Source organism: Bombina bombina, chromosome 3, assembly GCF_027579735.1.
Source record: "Bombina bombina isolate aBomBom1 chromosome 3, aBomBom1.pri, whole genome shotgun sequence".
NCBI classification, from domain to species: Eukaryota; Metazoa; Chordata; class Amphibia; order Anura; family Bombinatoridae; genus Bombina; species Bombina bombina.
Window position 1 is genome coordinate 765842944 of NC_069501.1, and position 18028 is coordinate 765860971.

At 35.5% G+C, this 18028-nt stretch overlaps 1 protein-coding gene across 4 annotated transcripts in view; it reads left to right on the forward strand.

Annotated features, from left to right (window-relative positions):
• Positions 1 to 18028, forward strand: part of ST6GAL2 (ST6 beta-galactoside alpha-2,6-sialyltransferase 2) — a 251537-nt gene that overhangs the window by 165843 nt on the left and 67666 nt on the right. For all 4 annotated transcript variants that reach the window (XR_008401416.1, XM_053707623.1, XM_053707625.1 and 1 more), the window contains one exon: positions 2236 to 3216. Coding sequence is in view for 3 of the 4 variants with exons in the window: in XM_053707623.1 (XP_053563598.1) it covers positions 2236 to 3216 (981 nt within the window). In the remaining variant the exon portion in view is untranslated. The remainder of the gene's footprint in view (positions 1 to 2235; positions 3217 to 18028) is intronic.

Sequence of the window (18028 nt, forward strand, 5' to 3'; positions counted from 1 at the left end):
AATGTAGGAATATATATTGATAAGCAATAAACAAAGACCTATGTAAGTTAGAAAATATTTTATTGGTCAGTTGTTCCCCTTCCTTTAATTTACAGGTGAGCCTTATTGGAAGAATAATTGTATTTAACAATATTTTCTAGAGTGAGAATTAGATTATATAAAACATACTCTTTTAAAATAATTTAAATTGAAGAATAGTTACATTTTAGTTTATTCTTTGGATTATTTGGTCAGAAAAAAAGCAACTGCAACTTCTAATCTATGTGAATAAATTGATGTAATTTTTAGGTTTTGTTGGATAGTTCAAATTAAAAGATAAGATTTTTTTGAGTGAAACCAGGGTCACTGCTTGACATTCCAAGTTCTCTTACAAAGTGTTCCCCATGACTCCATGGCCTGAAGGAAGATGCAGGACCTTTTACTTCTTCTTACTTTACTTCTCACTCCGGTTATCCATTAAGGACTTCCCTGAGTTCTGAAACTCCTCACTTGCAGCCCCCATCCAGTGAAGGCCAATGAGTCTTGAATCACTAGAGTCTGGCTTAGGCTACACTTGTAGAACATAGCAAGGAAAGCTTTATTTGTGTGGTTGACTCCCCATAAAACCACTCATAGAAAAAATTGTAGAACACAAAAAAGGGTAAAATGTAATGTTGCCACCTTGGCCATGTTTTCCTTGACAGTTACACATGCTGCAGGGTGTGTATGAACATGAATAGTACTGGGAGACCATTTTTGGTTTAGCACCTGGGTAGTGCTTGCTGATTGGGATTGTAATCACTGGCAAAAACACTCTGATATCTACAGAAAACAAGCTCAATATTGTTTTCAACAGCAAAATGGTTTATGTCATTAGAATATTTTATTTTCAATTTAATTTCTCTGCAGATGGATTAATCAGACAGTCATCATGATTTATGAAGGGACACTAATAATTATAATGTGCTAGTATCCCTTTGAAGCAGACGTTAAATTAATTCTAAAATGATATTTGGACTCTTGAGTTCCCATGTTACTCAATCAAAACATTACTAAGGGGCATATTTATCAAGCTCCGGATGGAGCTTGATGCCCCGTGTTTCTGGCGAGCCTGCAGGCTCGCCAGAAACAGCAGTTATGAAGCAGCAGTCACAAAGACCACTGCTCCATAACCTGTCCACCTGCTCTGAGCAGGTGGACAGACATCGCCGGAAATCAACCCGATCGAGTATGATCTGGTTGATTGACACCCCCCTGCTGATGGCCTATTGGCCGCGAGTCTGCAGGTTGCGGTGTAGCACCAGCAGCTCTTGTGAGCTGCTGGTGCAATGCTGAATACGGAGAGTGTATTACTCGCCGTATTCAGCGAGGTCTGTCGGACCTGATCTGCACTGTTGGATCAGGTCCGACAGACCTTGATAAATAGAGGCCTTTATGTTAAAGCTTATTAGCAGAGGTAGTTTTAGAGGGTAAGCTTTGAAGGGACAGTCACCATTGAGAATCACTGCTGACTGAGTGCGGGCATGGGTCATGGATGATCTGTGTGCAGAGCCAGGGTGGGTGGAGGCTCAGTCACAAGTTTTCCATGAGAAGATCCAGATAGTGGGTGTTATGGGCATGTAGTGGGTGGTATTGGATTTGGAGTGAGATCAGGTAATACAAGGGTATTTCTAGGCAGTCAGAGGACATGCCTAGGCAGTAAGGGTTAGAAGCAGGGAGAGGTAATTTTCATCACTCCCTCAGCTAAATTAACACAACTGGAGGTGCAACTTGAAAATCCTTCCCTTTAGATATTTTTATTGTAAAAATATATTTAATGTATAACATTCAGATGCATATAAGACATGTATTGACATATTTTTTGCAGATCTTTTGCACTACAATCGTTACTTGTTAATACATTATCCCCATGTTCCCTTAAATATCTCTTTGCAAAACCCTCTCAACCTATGACTCCTTCTTTTCCATTCTTTCTCAACCAATCTCTTCTCAGTATCCTAATTTCTATTCTTCCCCCTCCTTTCATCTCTCTTCCTTACTTTCTGTGGGATCCTCCCTTCCTCTTTCCATTATCTCATCTGTTACCTATTTTTCTTGCCCCTCTTTGCTAGATTTTCACATGTACTGCCAGCTTTAGTAATATTTAGGTACACATTTACAGCTCCTTATAAAATATTAATAATATTGATGTTTTTAAAATTATAATTTGCAGGTGATCTCTTGAAACTTACCTTTTTTTTTTGCTAATTGTTGCAGGTCCTTTATTGTTTTGCCACTTCACCAGTAGAACTACTACGGGAGCCAAAGCAGACCAAGCCATGAAACCAAACCTGAAGCAATGGAAACAACTTATGCTATTTGGTATCTGTGCATGGGGTCTTCTCTTTCTAGTCATCTTCATCTATTTTACAGACAGCAACTCTGTGGAACCAGTGCCAAGTTCTTTCTCTTATGTAGAGACAAAAAAGCTTTTACCTATTCAAGGTAAGCAGAGAGCCATCATGGGAGCACTTCAAGATCCATCTTTCTCTTATGCAGTTGAAGATAGTGAATTGATTAATGAAGATATTTTAGATTCTTTTAAACTAGGCCCAGGTAGTATTAAAAAAATGAACGATATTGAACCTTATTTTGAAAGTGATGATGAATATATCATTTCAAAGAAAACACGAGGCTCACTTGTTCACGGATTTGGAGAATCTTTACAGAATCGTGTACGGGGCAATCTTAATTCAGTTGCTGGAAGATTGCCTGTTGGAAATGGAGGAAGGTATAATAATCAAGGACAAGGTTTCTATTCAAGGCACAAAAAAATCAGGAGGAGCCTACGGCGCAAGAAACGCATATTTGAAGAATCAGATTATTGGAATGGGTTTTCTTCATCCATGTCCAAATCTTTTCTACAAAAACTATGGAAAGGGAATGTGTCCTCAAAAATGCTGGCTCCACGTCTGCAGAAAGCGAGAAGGGAATACCTCAGAACAAATAAGCTGGGTGTTAGCTTCACGGGAAAACAGAACTCAAAAAAACTGACTCCCCATGAACTTCTTTGTGCCCTTAAAACACGAGCACATGTGAGAACTTTGGATGGAAAAGAGGCTCCCTTTTCAAATCTGGGGTGGGAAAAATATTTCCCAAAAACCCCTTTGAATAAATTATATCCAAAAGGTTTTTCTACATGTGCAGTGGTTTCTTCAGCTGGAGCTATACTTAACTCCTCACTTGGAGCTGAAATAGGTAAGTGTTGGAATTATTGTATTAGTGTTTTAAGTCTTCTGAGGTACACATACTAAAAAAATATATATTTATTTCAGAAAATTCATTATAAGCAATTTCCTTCTGTTATCTGATTTGCTTCATTATCTTGATATCCTTTGTTGAAGAAGCAGCAATGCACTACTGGGAGCTAGCTTAACACATTGGTTGAGCCAATAACATGAGACATATACTTGCAGCCACCAATCAGCAGTTCCTGAGCTTACCTAGGTATGCATTTCAACATAGGGTTCCAACAAATCTAAACAAATTAGATAATATAAGGAAATTGGAAAGTTGTTTAAAATCACATGCTCTATCTGGATAATGAGAGAGCAAATTTGGGTTTCTGGTTACTTTAAAAAGTACATAATATAATATTCGATATTGTATTTTCTCTGTGTTCTACTATACATAATTTTTTAAAGAATATTTTTATGTTTCCACTATCATCTGAGAAATTGCTTGATCAGTACAGTAGTTCACTTATATTTGTCTCTAACTAAACAAATCAAAGAAAATAACTCAACATACTTAAGAGGCTTTTTAAAGTGTATGTCCTTTGACTGCAAAACAGTACACATTTTTACACAATTAGTTTTAAATTATTTTAATGCATTCATTTTGTATGCAAATCTTTTGCAAAGCATGTTAATTGTCTACTTTTTGATGCACAAGGAACTGCTTATTTTTGTGGGCATATTTTTACAATTTAATTATTATATTTTATTTAATTATTATTATATTATTATACTAGAATGTCCTTTGGTGTGCACTTCTGCTCTGCAGTTTTTTTCATCCTTGTACTATATGATTATGGATCATTGAACATATATGTACATTGGGTTTTGTGCAAAAATAAGCAACGCTGTCTATTGTTAATAGTTGTTTATTTAAAGGGACATAAAGTGTAAAAATAAAATGTTCTAATAAATAACAAAATTGTATTTTTGCTTGCATAGAACTATGTGTTAAATCCAGGAGTGCGTATTTTGGCCTAGGAAATCAAGTCACTTGCATAGGGCAGCAGATTGGAGGGGGGGGGGAGCACATTTTTGTGGCTATATTTATTAGAAGCTTACATTTATTTTAGAAGTATTATACAGGTATATAATGAGCGATTTTGCCCAAGGAGCTCACATTCTAGGGGAAAATAATAAGAAAATGCCCATGGAGCTTACAGTTTAGAGGTGACTGAACTTTTCAATGATTTAGCTGGCTATTGCCGTAAGTTCTGTTGGCTTTAGTACTCAGTATTGATTTGGGGAAGTAAAACCTTGGGGGCGGGGCAGCAGAATTTTGAGCGCGTAGGGTATTATTATTATTATCAGGTATTTGTAGAGCGCCAACAGATTCCGCATCACTATAAACATAGCAGAAAACCTAATAAATAAGCCACTGGTTAAATCCATGAAAATTGTTTAAATACATAGTTACAGTTAGCTCCAAAGCAGAAAACACTAGTGGGCATTACTGCTTCTGAGCCTACATAGTCATGCTTTAAAAAAAAAAAAAAAAAAAAAAAGGATACCCAGGGAATGTACACTGAAATGCCTCTTATATTTGCATGCTCTATCCTAAAGGGACACCGAACACACATTTTTTCTTTTGTGATTCAGATAGAGCAGGCAATTTTAAGCAACTTTCTAATTTACTCCTAATTTATTATCATTTTTTCTTTGTTCTCTTGCTATCTTTATTTGAAAAAGAAGGAATCTAAGCTTTTTTTTTTGGTTCAGAACTCTGGATAGCACTTTTTTTATTGGTGGATGAATTTATCCGCCAATCAGTAAGAACAACCCAGGTTGTTCACCAGAAATGGGCCGGCATCTAAACTTACATTCTTGCATTTCATATAAAGATACCAAGAGAATGAAGAAAATGTTATAATAGGAGTAAATTAGAAAGTTGCTTAAAATTGCATGCTCTGAATCACAAAAGAAAAAAAAATTGGGTTCAGTGTCTCTTTAACCACATTCCTATAATTCTAATTTGTATGTCCCTTTGTAAAATGTATTTAGGGACCCTGCAAATGAGGGGGGAAAAAATCAAATGCTATCATTTTTAGAAGGAAGGCAACAGCTAAGTAAATATTAATTGCACTAGGGTTGTCTATTTCATATATGTTATGTATAACTGAAATATTGGTAATCTTAATCTTTAAATATTAAATTAATTAGTATTTAATGTTTTTTTTCTTTTGAGAGCATTACAATCTTGGAAATATAAATATCAATGCAGTGACCTATTTTTTTATCTTTTTGGAAAGTTAAGAAGGTTGAGGAGATATAAAAGAAAACTGCTTGCACAGCTGTACTGGTCCTATATCATGAAATTAGTTTCCGCAAAAAAAAAATTGCTTCTAGGACTGTACTCCAGGGGATTACTTTTCTTTGAACCATAACCTTCTCTAATATATATTTTATACTAAATAAAATCATGGGTTTTTCATGTGTCACCAGATAAATCTGAGATTTACATATCTTTTAGAAAATGTGCTGCACTGATTTCCACTTAATATTTAAAGGAACATGCAGAGTCAATGAAATGTCTGTTATGCATATGGGTGTGCTTATGTTGCAGAAGAGGAAAAAAGTAAAGATAAAACTTGCAAGGCTTTTTTTAATTTAAAGGGACATTAAACTGAAAATACAATCCCCCATAGAGTGTTTAATTTAATGGTCTTAAAACACAAGGGCTAGATTACAAGTGGAGTGCTATTTATGTCTTCATCTACTTGAGTGCAAAAGGCTTCAATGCACTTATATATATGTCTATACATATGTATTCATATGTATTTATGTGTTTATATGTGTATATATGTCTGTAAATACACATATAAACATATAAATACATACATATTCATATACATATTTAGACATGTATATGTATATGCATATATCTCTAGGTTAAAGTCCATTGTCTACTTGAGACATCATATCTTTGAGCCCTTATAACTTTTTTATGCATTATTTTTTATTCAAAATAATTTTTATTATATAGTGTTATTATGAGTGTAACTGTACTTTGTAATGTCTTTTTGATGTGTTTTGTGACACTTTTTTGTTTTGCAAAACAGTTAACCAGAGCTCAGAGGTTGTGGTAATCATTCTAGTGTAAATCGCGATTGCGCTCACCCGTTCACATTTACTTTCAACTTGTTGTACGAGCACTCCTTCCCAACGCACGCAAATAGACGCAATAAACTCAATAGCGCTTGCACGTAACTGTTTGCGCGCCACTCGTAATCTGGCCCTTAATAAGACTAGATATTATGATGTATTTAAAATAATTATTAGCCTAAGGGGACTATGCAAATGTTTTTAATTTTTAGAAATTGTTTAAAAAAATAAGTGGTCAAGTTTTAGTATCTATGTAGCAATGGGTGCCACCATCTTGTAACTTAGCTTTCTTTGTTTGCTGAGACCACTTAGGGACAGTTATAAATGGCTCTCTAAAGTGTACAACCAATGTCTGGATTATAGCAGTGTTAAAAGTCCATTATTGACATGCTCTAATCATTTTAAGACTATTAACCCTCGTCTACTGTGTGTTTAAGGGAGTCACAGACCACTGCTGGCCCAGAGCAGAAAAAAGTTGCTGATTCAATCAGCAGCACCAGTTCCACAGTTGTGCGACTAGTGCTGCTGATTGGATTAGAGCATGTAAAAAAATTATTTTATTATTAGTGCCCTTTAAGTCTTGAGTCTGCACTTTCACCTTTAGAAGAGAGTGGAAAGTTCACAATTTTAAGATTGGAATTACATGAAAAGGGGACAAAATGAATATTGAAAGTAAATTGCAAAGTACAGGTATTTTTTGCTGCATATACTTAAGCATTTTATATTACAATTTTAAAGTGTTTAATGTTCCTTTTATGAAAATACAACACCATCGCAGAACACATTTTTTATGTATTAGGCTTGCTTTTTCTGCAAAATACCTGTGAAACCTGTGTTTGTTCAACTTCATCCAGAGAGACTGGAAATCAGATTGTTCTTTACTTTTTCTAGCTAGCATTAACCCTCCAACACATAACTCTCCTGTATTCACTTAAGATGAATTATCAGTATTTTCTGTTCTTGACAAGCAAAATCATGGTTTGCGACAGCAATAAGTCTATTAGATGGTTTATGTGTTGATATTATTGAGGATAGAATTCAGCAATAGGGCAATAGGTGCTAGCACAATAAATTACGGTTAGTAAGTTGCTTTCATCACTGGTTGAATATGTCATAGAAATATAAGCATTTGAATGTGTATGACCCCATCATTAGTCACCTCATTCCCCTTACCAATAACACACACTATGGGGCCTATTTATCAAGGGTCAAATAGCCCCTTATGCCCCTTTTTCTGTGCGAGCCTTCAGGCTCACCAGAAACAGCAGCTATTAAGCAGCGGTCTTAAGATTGCTGTTCCTTATCTGGTCCGCTGCCTCCGAGGCTGCGGACATCAATCCGCCCGATCCTATACGATCGGGTTGATTGACACCCCCTGCTAGCGTGTGAATCTGCTGGGGGCGGCATTGCACAAGCTGTTCACCAGAACTGATTGTGCAATGGTAAATGCCGACAGCGTATCATGTCGGACAGACCAGAAAGCATGGCAAGCGCTCCAGATACCTTGTCTTCCGCCCTGTGCTTTGATAGAGACTACCGTTTTCGCCCTTCCTCATTCACTGTAACACTGACCCGTATTCACAGGATCAGCAATCCTTACCGGAACAGCAGGTTTTTCCTCACGCTGTATCGGTGTCACCTCCTCAGGGGTCCCACCGGGAACAAAAGAGCACACAGAAAGTTCCTCTTTAGCTGCAGGAGTCCTCACCGGCTCCCAATAACAATGATGCAAAACGGAATACCATAGAAAAGAGTACTCAGTCCTCTCTGGGTGTAAGCATGAAAAAAAGCCAGATGTCTTAAAAAATAGACATATTTTATGATAGCTTAAAGTTAAGAGTGGTACAGATTGCATGTCGGACAGACATTGATAAATCGGCCCCTTAATATTGAATTTTTGGAGAATCTTAGGTAATTTGTACAATCTGACTAGGGAAGAAAATGAGGCTATTTCGAAATTAAAAATAATAAAGAGATTACCATCAAAAGTGCGGACAAGGGGAGAGCAGTTGTTATATTGGATACAGAGTATTATGTTCAGGAAATATTACATCAGTTATCAGATGGTGGGGTGTATGAAATCCTAGACCACAATCCTCTATCTGCCATTCAAAAGGAAATATCTATTCTAGATAGGGCCTTTAATTATGGCATTATTACTAAACAAGTTTATGACTTCTTATGGCAGACATTTCCAGTAACTCCTATTTTTTACACATTACCTAAGATTCACAAAGATCTCCTACACATAATCAATGTTTTCTAATATTTCTATCTTTTTGGATATGATTTTATTTCCTATGGTAAAAACACAAAACTCATTTATTAAAGATACTAATGATTTCTTAGACAGACTGGGTAATGTCAAAATTGAAGAAACATATATTATTTTTTCCCATGACATTGTCAGCCTTTATACGTCTATCCCCCATGAGGCAGGACTGGCTACTGTTAGAGGTTTTCTGGAAGGGAACAAATTATATAATTCTATACAATGTGACTTTTTTGATGATTTGCTGAGACTTGTTCTCTGTTGTAACTATTTCCTTTTCCAGGATACATACTATATGCAGAAAAGATGCACTGCAATGGGCTCCAATGTGGCCCCCTCATATGCCAATTTGTTCATGAGTGGTTTTGAGAACAGATTTGTCTATGATAACCCCCTGTTCAAAAATGAGTGTAAGCTTTCTTATCTTTGGCATATGGGGGGCCCATTGGAGACCTTGCTTCAATTTGTTGAGGACATTAACTTTTCTATGTCAGGTTTGCAATTTCCCATAACATATTCTCATAAGGAAATTAGTTTTCTGGACACTAAGGTATAAAAACAAAAGAATAGATTAACTACTGATTTGTACACAAAACCTACAGACAGGCATACCCTGTCCCTGTTAAGGTACAAGAGTTTTCATCCAGAGTCTGTTTTCCAGTCTATACCTAAAAGCCAAATGATACACACACACAGAGGATTGTTAAAGATCAAAAAAAGCTTCCTGATAGGCTACTGTCCATGGGTAATACATTTAAAGTGGATATCCAGAGAAATGAATTGATAAAACTATTAATGATCTGACTACTGATAAAACCAATTGAGAATAAGAAAAGCAGAATTTTTTTTTTCTACTGAGCACAGCAATAGGAGCAAGGATATCTTTAGAATTATAAGGAAACATTGGTACTTGCTGTCTAAATATAACCCTGATGTTGAGTCATTTCAATTGCCCCCCATGCCATCGTATTGAAGAGTAAGGAATCTTAGGAACAACCTTGTTAGAGCCAATGTTGTTACTACCAAACCAGCTACTGTAAATTATCTAACCACTCCTAATAATGGATGTTATCCATGTTTACATTGCATACAATGCAGTTCTATTATTAAGGGTAAATACCTAGCACAAAATGACAAAAGGAAACAATTTAAAAATGAATGGCCTCTATACTTGCCAGACAGACTATGCCATCTATTTACTTAAATGTCCATGTGGGCTATGTTACATTGGCGAGACCACCCAGACTGTCAAGGATAGGTTTTGCCAACATAAAACCTCTATTAGAGCAAAGGATATGATGCTACCAGTTTCTGCACATTTTACACAAATGGGTCACACAGTCAGTCAGCTTTGCTTCCAGGTAATTGACCATATCCCCCTGTATAGGAGAGGGGGGAATAGAGAACTTAGGTTAAAACAAAAAGGGGAATGTTGGATTACATTTTTGAACACCCTCCATCCAAATGGTCTGAAAAAGGATTGTGATTTGCATTTATTTATTTAGTATTGTAAATGGTTTTAACAAAATGTTCCTATTGTCACCACTAGATGTCATTGTCTCATTATAAAATAAGCCTGAAAAGGCAATGGTTGAAATTAAGCTAGAGGAAATTTGTGATTTGATTGGTTCAGGTAGGCTTTTTAAATGTGTGTACTCACCTGTACTTGATCTGCATGATTAAGGGCCATGTAGGTCTGAAACGTCGCACTTTTTGAGATTTTGTCTCCTCTAAATAAAGAAACTATCGCCTGAAATTGCTGTGGTGCTATCACATCCTTTTCAGTTTGATTGGGTTTAGTGCTGGACTCTATTTGTGCTATTTATATATATATATATATATATATATATATATATATATATATATATGGGTTAATATGTGTATATATATATATATATTTCAAATTGCTGCCCATCGATGCATGACCTACCACCTTCACTGCACTAGGTTCTCATGCTGTGTCTCCCATTGGAGCTTCAGTGCATTCACATTGCACCTAAATTGTAATGGGCTGGTCTTACTGAGTGGAGAGCAAATATCTTGCTTGCGAAAGCGATATTTTGCACTCCACTTGTAATCTGGCTCTTAATGTTTAAAGATGTTTATTTAGTTTCTAACTTCTGTTTAATATACCTTTAATGCATCACTAAAAAAAAAAACATTTAACCACAAGTTCAATCATTTTTTTAGTATATTTTCTCTCTACCATATCTATTTAAATCAATGAATATACTGGAAAGCAGGGCATAGCAAAACGTATTACTATGGTTAATTGTAAGTTGTCCTGCTCAAACGAGCTCAAAGAGGTTTTGTTGTTTTAAGTTCAATGTCATTATGATTGTATCATTTGCTTTGGCTAGAGAATGCTACAAAATATTTTTTTCACTGCGTTACAGATATTGTGACTGGCAAAATGTATTGCATCAAGGTCAATGCTTACATGTGTAACATATTTTATTTTAAAAATGCCAGTATTTGGTAGTATTTTATTGAATTTTACCTGTTGATATAAAAAATATATATTGACTACAGTTCCATTTTATCTATCCATTTAGTGCCTTCTGAAATATAAGCTTACAGGTGCACAATAATCATCCCTGAGATGTACATGAGCACATTTCAGTTTTGAACAGAAACATTTTGCAAGATACTTTCATTAGCAAAAATGTTTCTAGTAAAAACAGTCACTCTTCCAGTGGCATACACACATATGCTGCACATGACCCATGCACCAGCATTCAAACACACCTGGTCAGAAACTTGGAGCAAAATAAGCTATCACTAACATGATACACCACAGCTGATTCTTTGCACAGGCATGCTTATGCACTGGGCATGTACAACATATGTGCATACACCTCTGAAACAGTGTTAGTTTTTATTACAATCATATCTGCTAATATAAGTATATTTAAAAAAATCTAGTCCAAACTGAAATGCATTCATACATATTTCAGCTTGTACTTGAATGCCACTTTAATTAATTCTCAGTACAGCCTTGAGTATATTCCATACATTGAATTATTCTATTACAGTCTTGTCCTTATTACCTCTGTTTGGAAGTCTGTTTTCTGAAAAAAAACTCACTGGCCTCGATCACAGTGAGCTGTGACTTTTTCAGCCCTTTCTCTGGCCGAAAAGGCTTTTCAATGTGGCACAATCACAGTATCGAATTTTCGGCTGTTTCCCGTACTCGCAAACTATTTCTCCAAAGAGGCCAAAAAGTTCTTGGCGATAACAATTCAGTTTCAAGTAACTTTAAAAAAAAAAATTGCGTCCAGTTTTGCCTTATTGAATTTGACACCTCTGTGCACTTGATAAGTCCTCGAAAGGACATTTTCGACATCTTTACAACAATTTCACGGCTATTTGATTACAATCTATTATCTTGCACATGTGTAAAACTCTCTGAAATGGCCATCTACAGGAGACACTGTAGAGGTCTATTAACATACATGATATTGATTCATTAAAGCTCCATTCACAGGACATATATTTATGTATATGTGCTGAGTAAATCCTATACAGCTAAAGGGGATCTGCAGGAATAGTCACTTCAGGACCCCGACATTTACAAATGGCGTGGTTTTATTATTTATCTTCCTATTTGATAGTAAGTCACACTGGCACTGTTGTGATTGTCACTAACAGTACTGCAATCTTGAAAATTGGGGTTTAAAAAGGGATTGCACAATTGCAACTTCCATAGAAAACTAATGCAATCTGCTTCCATCTGCACCACTACTAACCCATCCGAATGCAACTTTTGTCAGGATTAGCAGACTGTGCACCATTTTTCTATTGCTATTTGGTCGCTTTTCAACTTTGACAAGTTTTTTTTTTTTTTTTTTTAAGGACCTTTTCTATTTTGATGTGAACTAAAAACAAGATGGGGAGCACTGATTTCTATGCAAAGAACTGTAATCTTTTTATATTGGATTTTACCATAACAAACTGTAAATCGTGAACCCACTGCCTTGCAACATTGTATCTGCCTAGGAGACCCTTAAATGAGATTGCACCGTTGTGTGTGGGTTTTTGTGGGGGATGCACCTCCATGCACACTAAGTCCAGACACGGTCACAAAAGTGAGTTTTAAAGTACTTGCACCTACATTGTTGAACTTGTAAACTGGAATGAGCATTCAATAATGTTTCTTTTTGGTTGAAAACTCATTCTTGGCGGCAGGCTTTTAACAAACTAAACAATTGTCATCATAAGGGAAACTCTGGAGCAAATTGCTGAACAATTGTGATTGAATTTATAGGGCTCTGTTTATCAACGCTTCAACTCTTGATTTGTCTAATCTCTGCATTATTTTAGACAAACATTTTGCTTTCCTAAGTTAGTAAGCAGTCAAGCGTTTCAAAATGCTGTTGATCTCATCACGATCGAATCTTAATCATCAAGGTTCGATTTCATTCATCTCCACATGTATTTTGCGTGTTGTGATCGTTAGTCTGCCAGGTTTCTAAGCTATCAAGCAGTCAACTTGATAGTTGACTTCAAATCCGCGGCCTTAAAGTTTGTGAGTATTATAGAAAGGAATAGGGAAAAAAATACTACATTAAAGTAAACAATGGAAGTATCAAATATAAAAAAGGCAATGATCAGCCTTGTTTTTCATACTCTTATAGAACCTACAGGCATGTGTATGCTTTTGTGTAGTGCTCTTTAAAATGTGAATATACCGTATTTATCTTCATGTTTAGCTTCAGCATCCTTCATAGATGAAGGAGAAGGAGAATGGAAATTGAGACAAGACAAGACAATTTAAGAACCACAAAAAAGCTGCTTTACAGAAATGATAATTTATCAATTATTAATTGATTTCAACATTCTTATAATCTTGCATTTCAGAATGCTATGTTTTAGAAATAGAGCACAGATTCCATTGTATATTTTTTTGGTGTTTTTTTTTTATTTTAAAGTTAAACATAAATGCTTTTTACATACCATACAGAAAATATTAACAAAAACTATATGAAAAGATGGCTGTTATTGCTCAGAAATATGGATCATGTGGTTTAAATTCACTTAATTTAGAACGTAAGCTTGGTAACGTAGCTTAATCACACCATCAGCATACCTAAAGTTATCAACATCCGCTGTAACTCCCGTCGGATTTTGCGAGAATTAAAAAGGGTAATTTTTAATACATTTGGATGCCTAACAATCAATCGCCTGTTGTGGGTAAAAGCAGATGGACTTAAATCGACAATTTGACGCTTTGATAAATGGAGCCCATATAATCTGTAAGCAAGTGCTTCTGCAAATTTCCCCTAAATCTCCTGCCCTTCAACTTAAGATCATGACCGCTTACCGTGGTGTTGATTGTTTTGTGAAAAATGTTTTGATCCTCAGACTTATTAAATTCCCTTAATAAACATCAAATAGGTTTCTGTTTTATTACCTTTCTCCCTTTCCTGCCTTTTTATATCCACTTTAAAATGTTGTGTTAAAGTGACCAGGCTTCTTCTTCAATGTAGAACACATAAATACATAGTAGAGAACAACATAGAAATACATCATTATTAAATCTAATAACTGTACGCATTGGCAAGGTTTAAACTGAGACAATAAGTAAAAGCCTAGGGCTGCGTGGGTGGGTAAATTATGAATTTTAACAAACAAGGCTAGGACTAGGTTTATGCTGAAAAGCAGAAATTGTCTGAGATTGTATAGTGAGACAGCTGCAGCGATGAAGAAGACTTAAGGCTTAGACTGGAATTGCTACTCCCCCACATGACAATTACATGCAGTAGCAAAAATAATATACATGTTACTTATAAAATCATTGCTGCCAGAAGAATAAATGCTCAGGGAAAAGTCAAGATTTAAAGAGGCAATGGAACACATAAGGAAAATATTAAAAACTGTAAAAATAGAGAGGGCTTTTTACGGAAGAGGATGGGTAAATACTGCTCTCAAGTGCACATGTACTATTGCTAGGAAAATCATATTAAATTATGTAATTAAAGGGATATGGAGGTCAAAACTAAAGATTCATAATTCAAATTGAGTGTACAATAAAAAAAAAAAAGTTTACTTTTTTTACAACATTTTATCTTTGCCTCCTTGGTTGAAGCTTACCGTCCAGCCATGAGAGAATACCTTGGTAGGCAAAAGATTGTGCACGTGTCTTTAAGGAACATCATATTTTTTCTGTCATGGTTCAAATCGTGCATAGTTATTATTATTATTATTATTATTATTACTCTCATGGTATTCTTTGTTGAAGAGAATATGTATGTAGGTAGTGTGCAGATTCCTGAAGCTTTGTATGACAGTTTACAATAATGATTTTGAACACTAGATGGCAGGAGTGTTTGCATAATGTGTAACATTGCAAAACTGCTGCTATATAGTTCTCAAGACACTTGCACAATCTCAAACCTATCTACTTGCTTTTAAAAAGACATAATAAAGCAAAGTCAATTTAAAAATAGAAGTACATTGGAAACTCTTGTTTTTTTAAGTTGTAGGCTCTGTTACAGAGAAGAGAAATATTGTATTTTGTGTCACTGTAAGGACTATATAGTGGATGTGTTTACAAGAATTTATACAATTGTTCAAAACATTGTTGCAAACACTGCTGCCATATAATGCTCAATACACATGCACGTGGATGAGCACAAAGAGAGCTAGCATACCTGGTTGTGCTGTATGTCTGGCTGATCCATTTGAATGTTCATGCAGGGTGCTGCATCACTCATTGGGCTCCATTTATGAAGTCCTATCATTTCAGGCTCGCCTAAAACAGAAGTTAAGAAACCTGTCCACAATCCTTTTATGATTGGGATGATTGACAGCCCCTGCTAGCGATCGATTAACCGACAGTGAGCAGGGGTCGGCATTGCACAGGCATTTTACTAGAAATGCTTATGCAATGATAAAAGTCGGCATTTAGCGATGTCGAGAAGACATGATTCACTATGGCGAATCATGTCCGCTCGACATATAGTTAATCTACCCCATTGTCTCAGTTCCCATTATTTTAAATAACTTGATACCTAAAAGAAAAAAGCTACACTGTCTATATCTGTATGTTTATCTATCTATCTTTCTATCTATCCATACATAAGTATGCTTTAAAAATCTGTGTGACAGTGATTCTGTGAAGAAAAGTAAAGCAGTATTACATCTTTATACAGAATCTATGGTATTAAAATGCCAGTAAATGCACAATCACTTTTATCCATCCTACCAATTTAACTGATGTAATTTGACCTTAGTCCTTTGAGGTGCAGCATGATATGTAATGATTTTGTGATCTAGAGTTTGCATTGTGGTAACTGAAGCTGAATAATGGCAATCAATACTGCTTGCTTGTCATTTTCAATATTATAATGGCATTTGCTAGCAAAGCTTACACGCACTTTAATGGGATTGTAGAAAATTAAATATAATTTAAACTTGCCAGTAAGTGAGCATGGTCATATTTAATAGAGACCCTACTTGGGGCCAAATTACAAGTGGAGCACAAATATTTGCGCACAAGCGATAAGGGGTTTATAACTGGGGTTTGCTCTTGTTGGACCTGCCACTGGTAATACAAGTTGAAAGTAAACACGAACACTTGAGTGCAATGGTGATTTACACTAGAATGATTACCGCGAATTCCAAGCTCTGGTTAACTGTTTTGAGAAACATAAAAGTTGCACAAAACACATCGAAGATACATCACAACTACACTTACACTCAAAATAACACCATCTAATGAAAATTATTTTAAAAAATAATGCACAAATTAGCTTTTTTGGCATTTAGTTGACAACTAGTTTGCCAGTTTGATGAGTTAAAATATCTGAATATTTTCATTTTCACCTATTTTTACTTCACCCTCAATGGTTGTGTTTCACTTTCTGTCTCGACACATCTTGGTAAAATAAATCACCTCAAGACATGTTTAACCTTGTAAACATGGCATTTAATATGATGAATTCTGTAAGACTAGCTAGAGTAGATAATGTAACCCCATATGAATAGACTGGAAGAAGGTTTTTTTTGACCTCACATAGGAATGGAGTGAGGTGATAGATAGGTCAAGGGGGAGGGTAAGGTTATGAGGGGGTGGGTAGCAGAAGCAGATAGGAGTCAGTGGGGGTACGGTGCTGAAGGTAGTGGAGAAGGCATTGAGGCTCCCTTGTTTATGTTTAGTTGAAGTAAAAGAAGACATTTGGAATTGGGAAGTTTTGGAGTCGTGCACCATACTTTCTGAGCAGTGACTTGTATGATACAAATGAAGTCTTCACAGATACAATACAGACCAATGCTAGCTCTCTGACTTTGGATACTGGTGCAAACCTAATACTGTGCTTTTGCTCCTCTAACATAATTATATGCAAGGGAAAAGATACAGAAAGTATTAGGCTTTACTCTAGGTAACTTACCAGACTATCCATAGCATACAAGAGTATTGTTTTACCAGATTTCTTTTGGTTTCTAAAAGATAATGCAAAACATAAATATTGTGATTCTGACTAATGTGTCTCAGGGAAACAATATCGTAGTCCAGTTAGTTACATGAACACCAAAAATCAGAAATAAATGACATACATCTATAACTTCTCTGTTTAAAGGAATGTGATATATTTTTAAGCTTGCATAACATACATTAGTGACTTTAATGCTGGGAATGGCTTTTTTGCCGGTGGAATGAGGCTTTAAAGCTACAGTTTTACAATATTCAATGGAGATCAAGCAATATTGTCACCTGATTAATTCCTGTAACAGGAGATAAATAAAAAAAAAATGTTAAAAAGCAAAATGTCCTTTTAGGGATGTTGCTAGCTTGTAGCAGTAGCACAAGGTATTACTTTAAATTTAAGTATAATTTGCTGTCCAGGTGCGCCTAGGAAATAAGTAGTTAGCAAAACTCCATTAATGAGCAATTATAAAAAAAATTGCCCCATGAGCAAAAACTAGATTAAACTATTTTTTTTATGCAACGTATAATTGATCTGAAACATTTTTTCTTTGGTATACCTATGCACTCTCACTGAACCAATGACACTCCTGCCAGGGTGCAGTATTGTAAATTTCTTTTTCTATTTTTGCACTTATAAAAAATACACTCTTTTATTCAACTATATAAATATAATTTCAGGGTACATCACACACGTAAAATCAAGACTATATAAATAATATCTGAAATATATAAAATAAACATTATTTTTCTTCCTGCAGATTTGCCTCATCTCAAGAGTAATGTGTTTGTAGATCCTGTCCAGAATGCCTGGCAGCCCCTACCATTCTATATTAGCACTTCTTCTCTTAAAGACTCATGTCATTTAGCCTGAACAAAATATCCGCCAGAGTAGTAATCTCTTTACTGTTTGATTGCCTCCAATTGTTTTTGGAATACCTAAAATCTTTCACTGGTTGAGCAGCAAGTAAT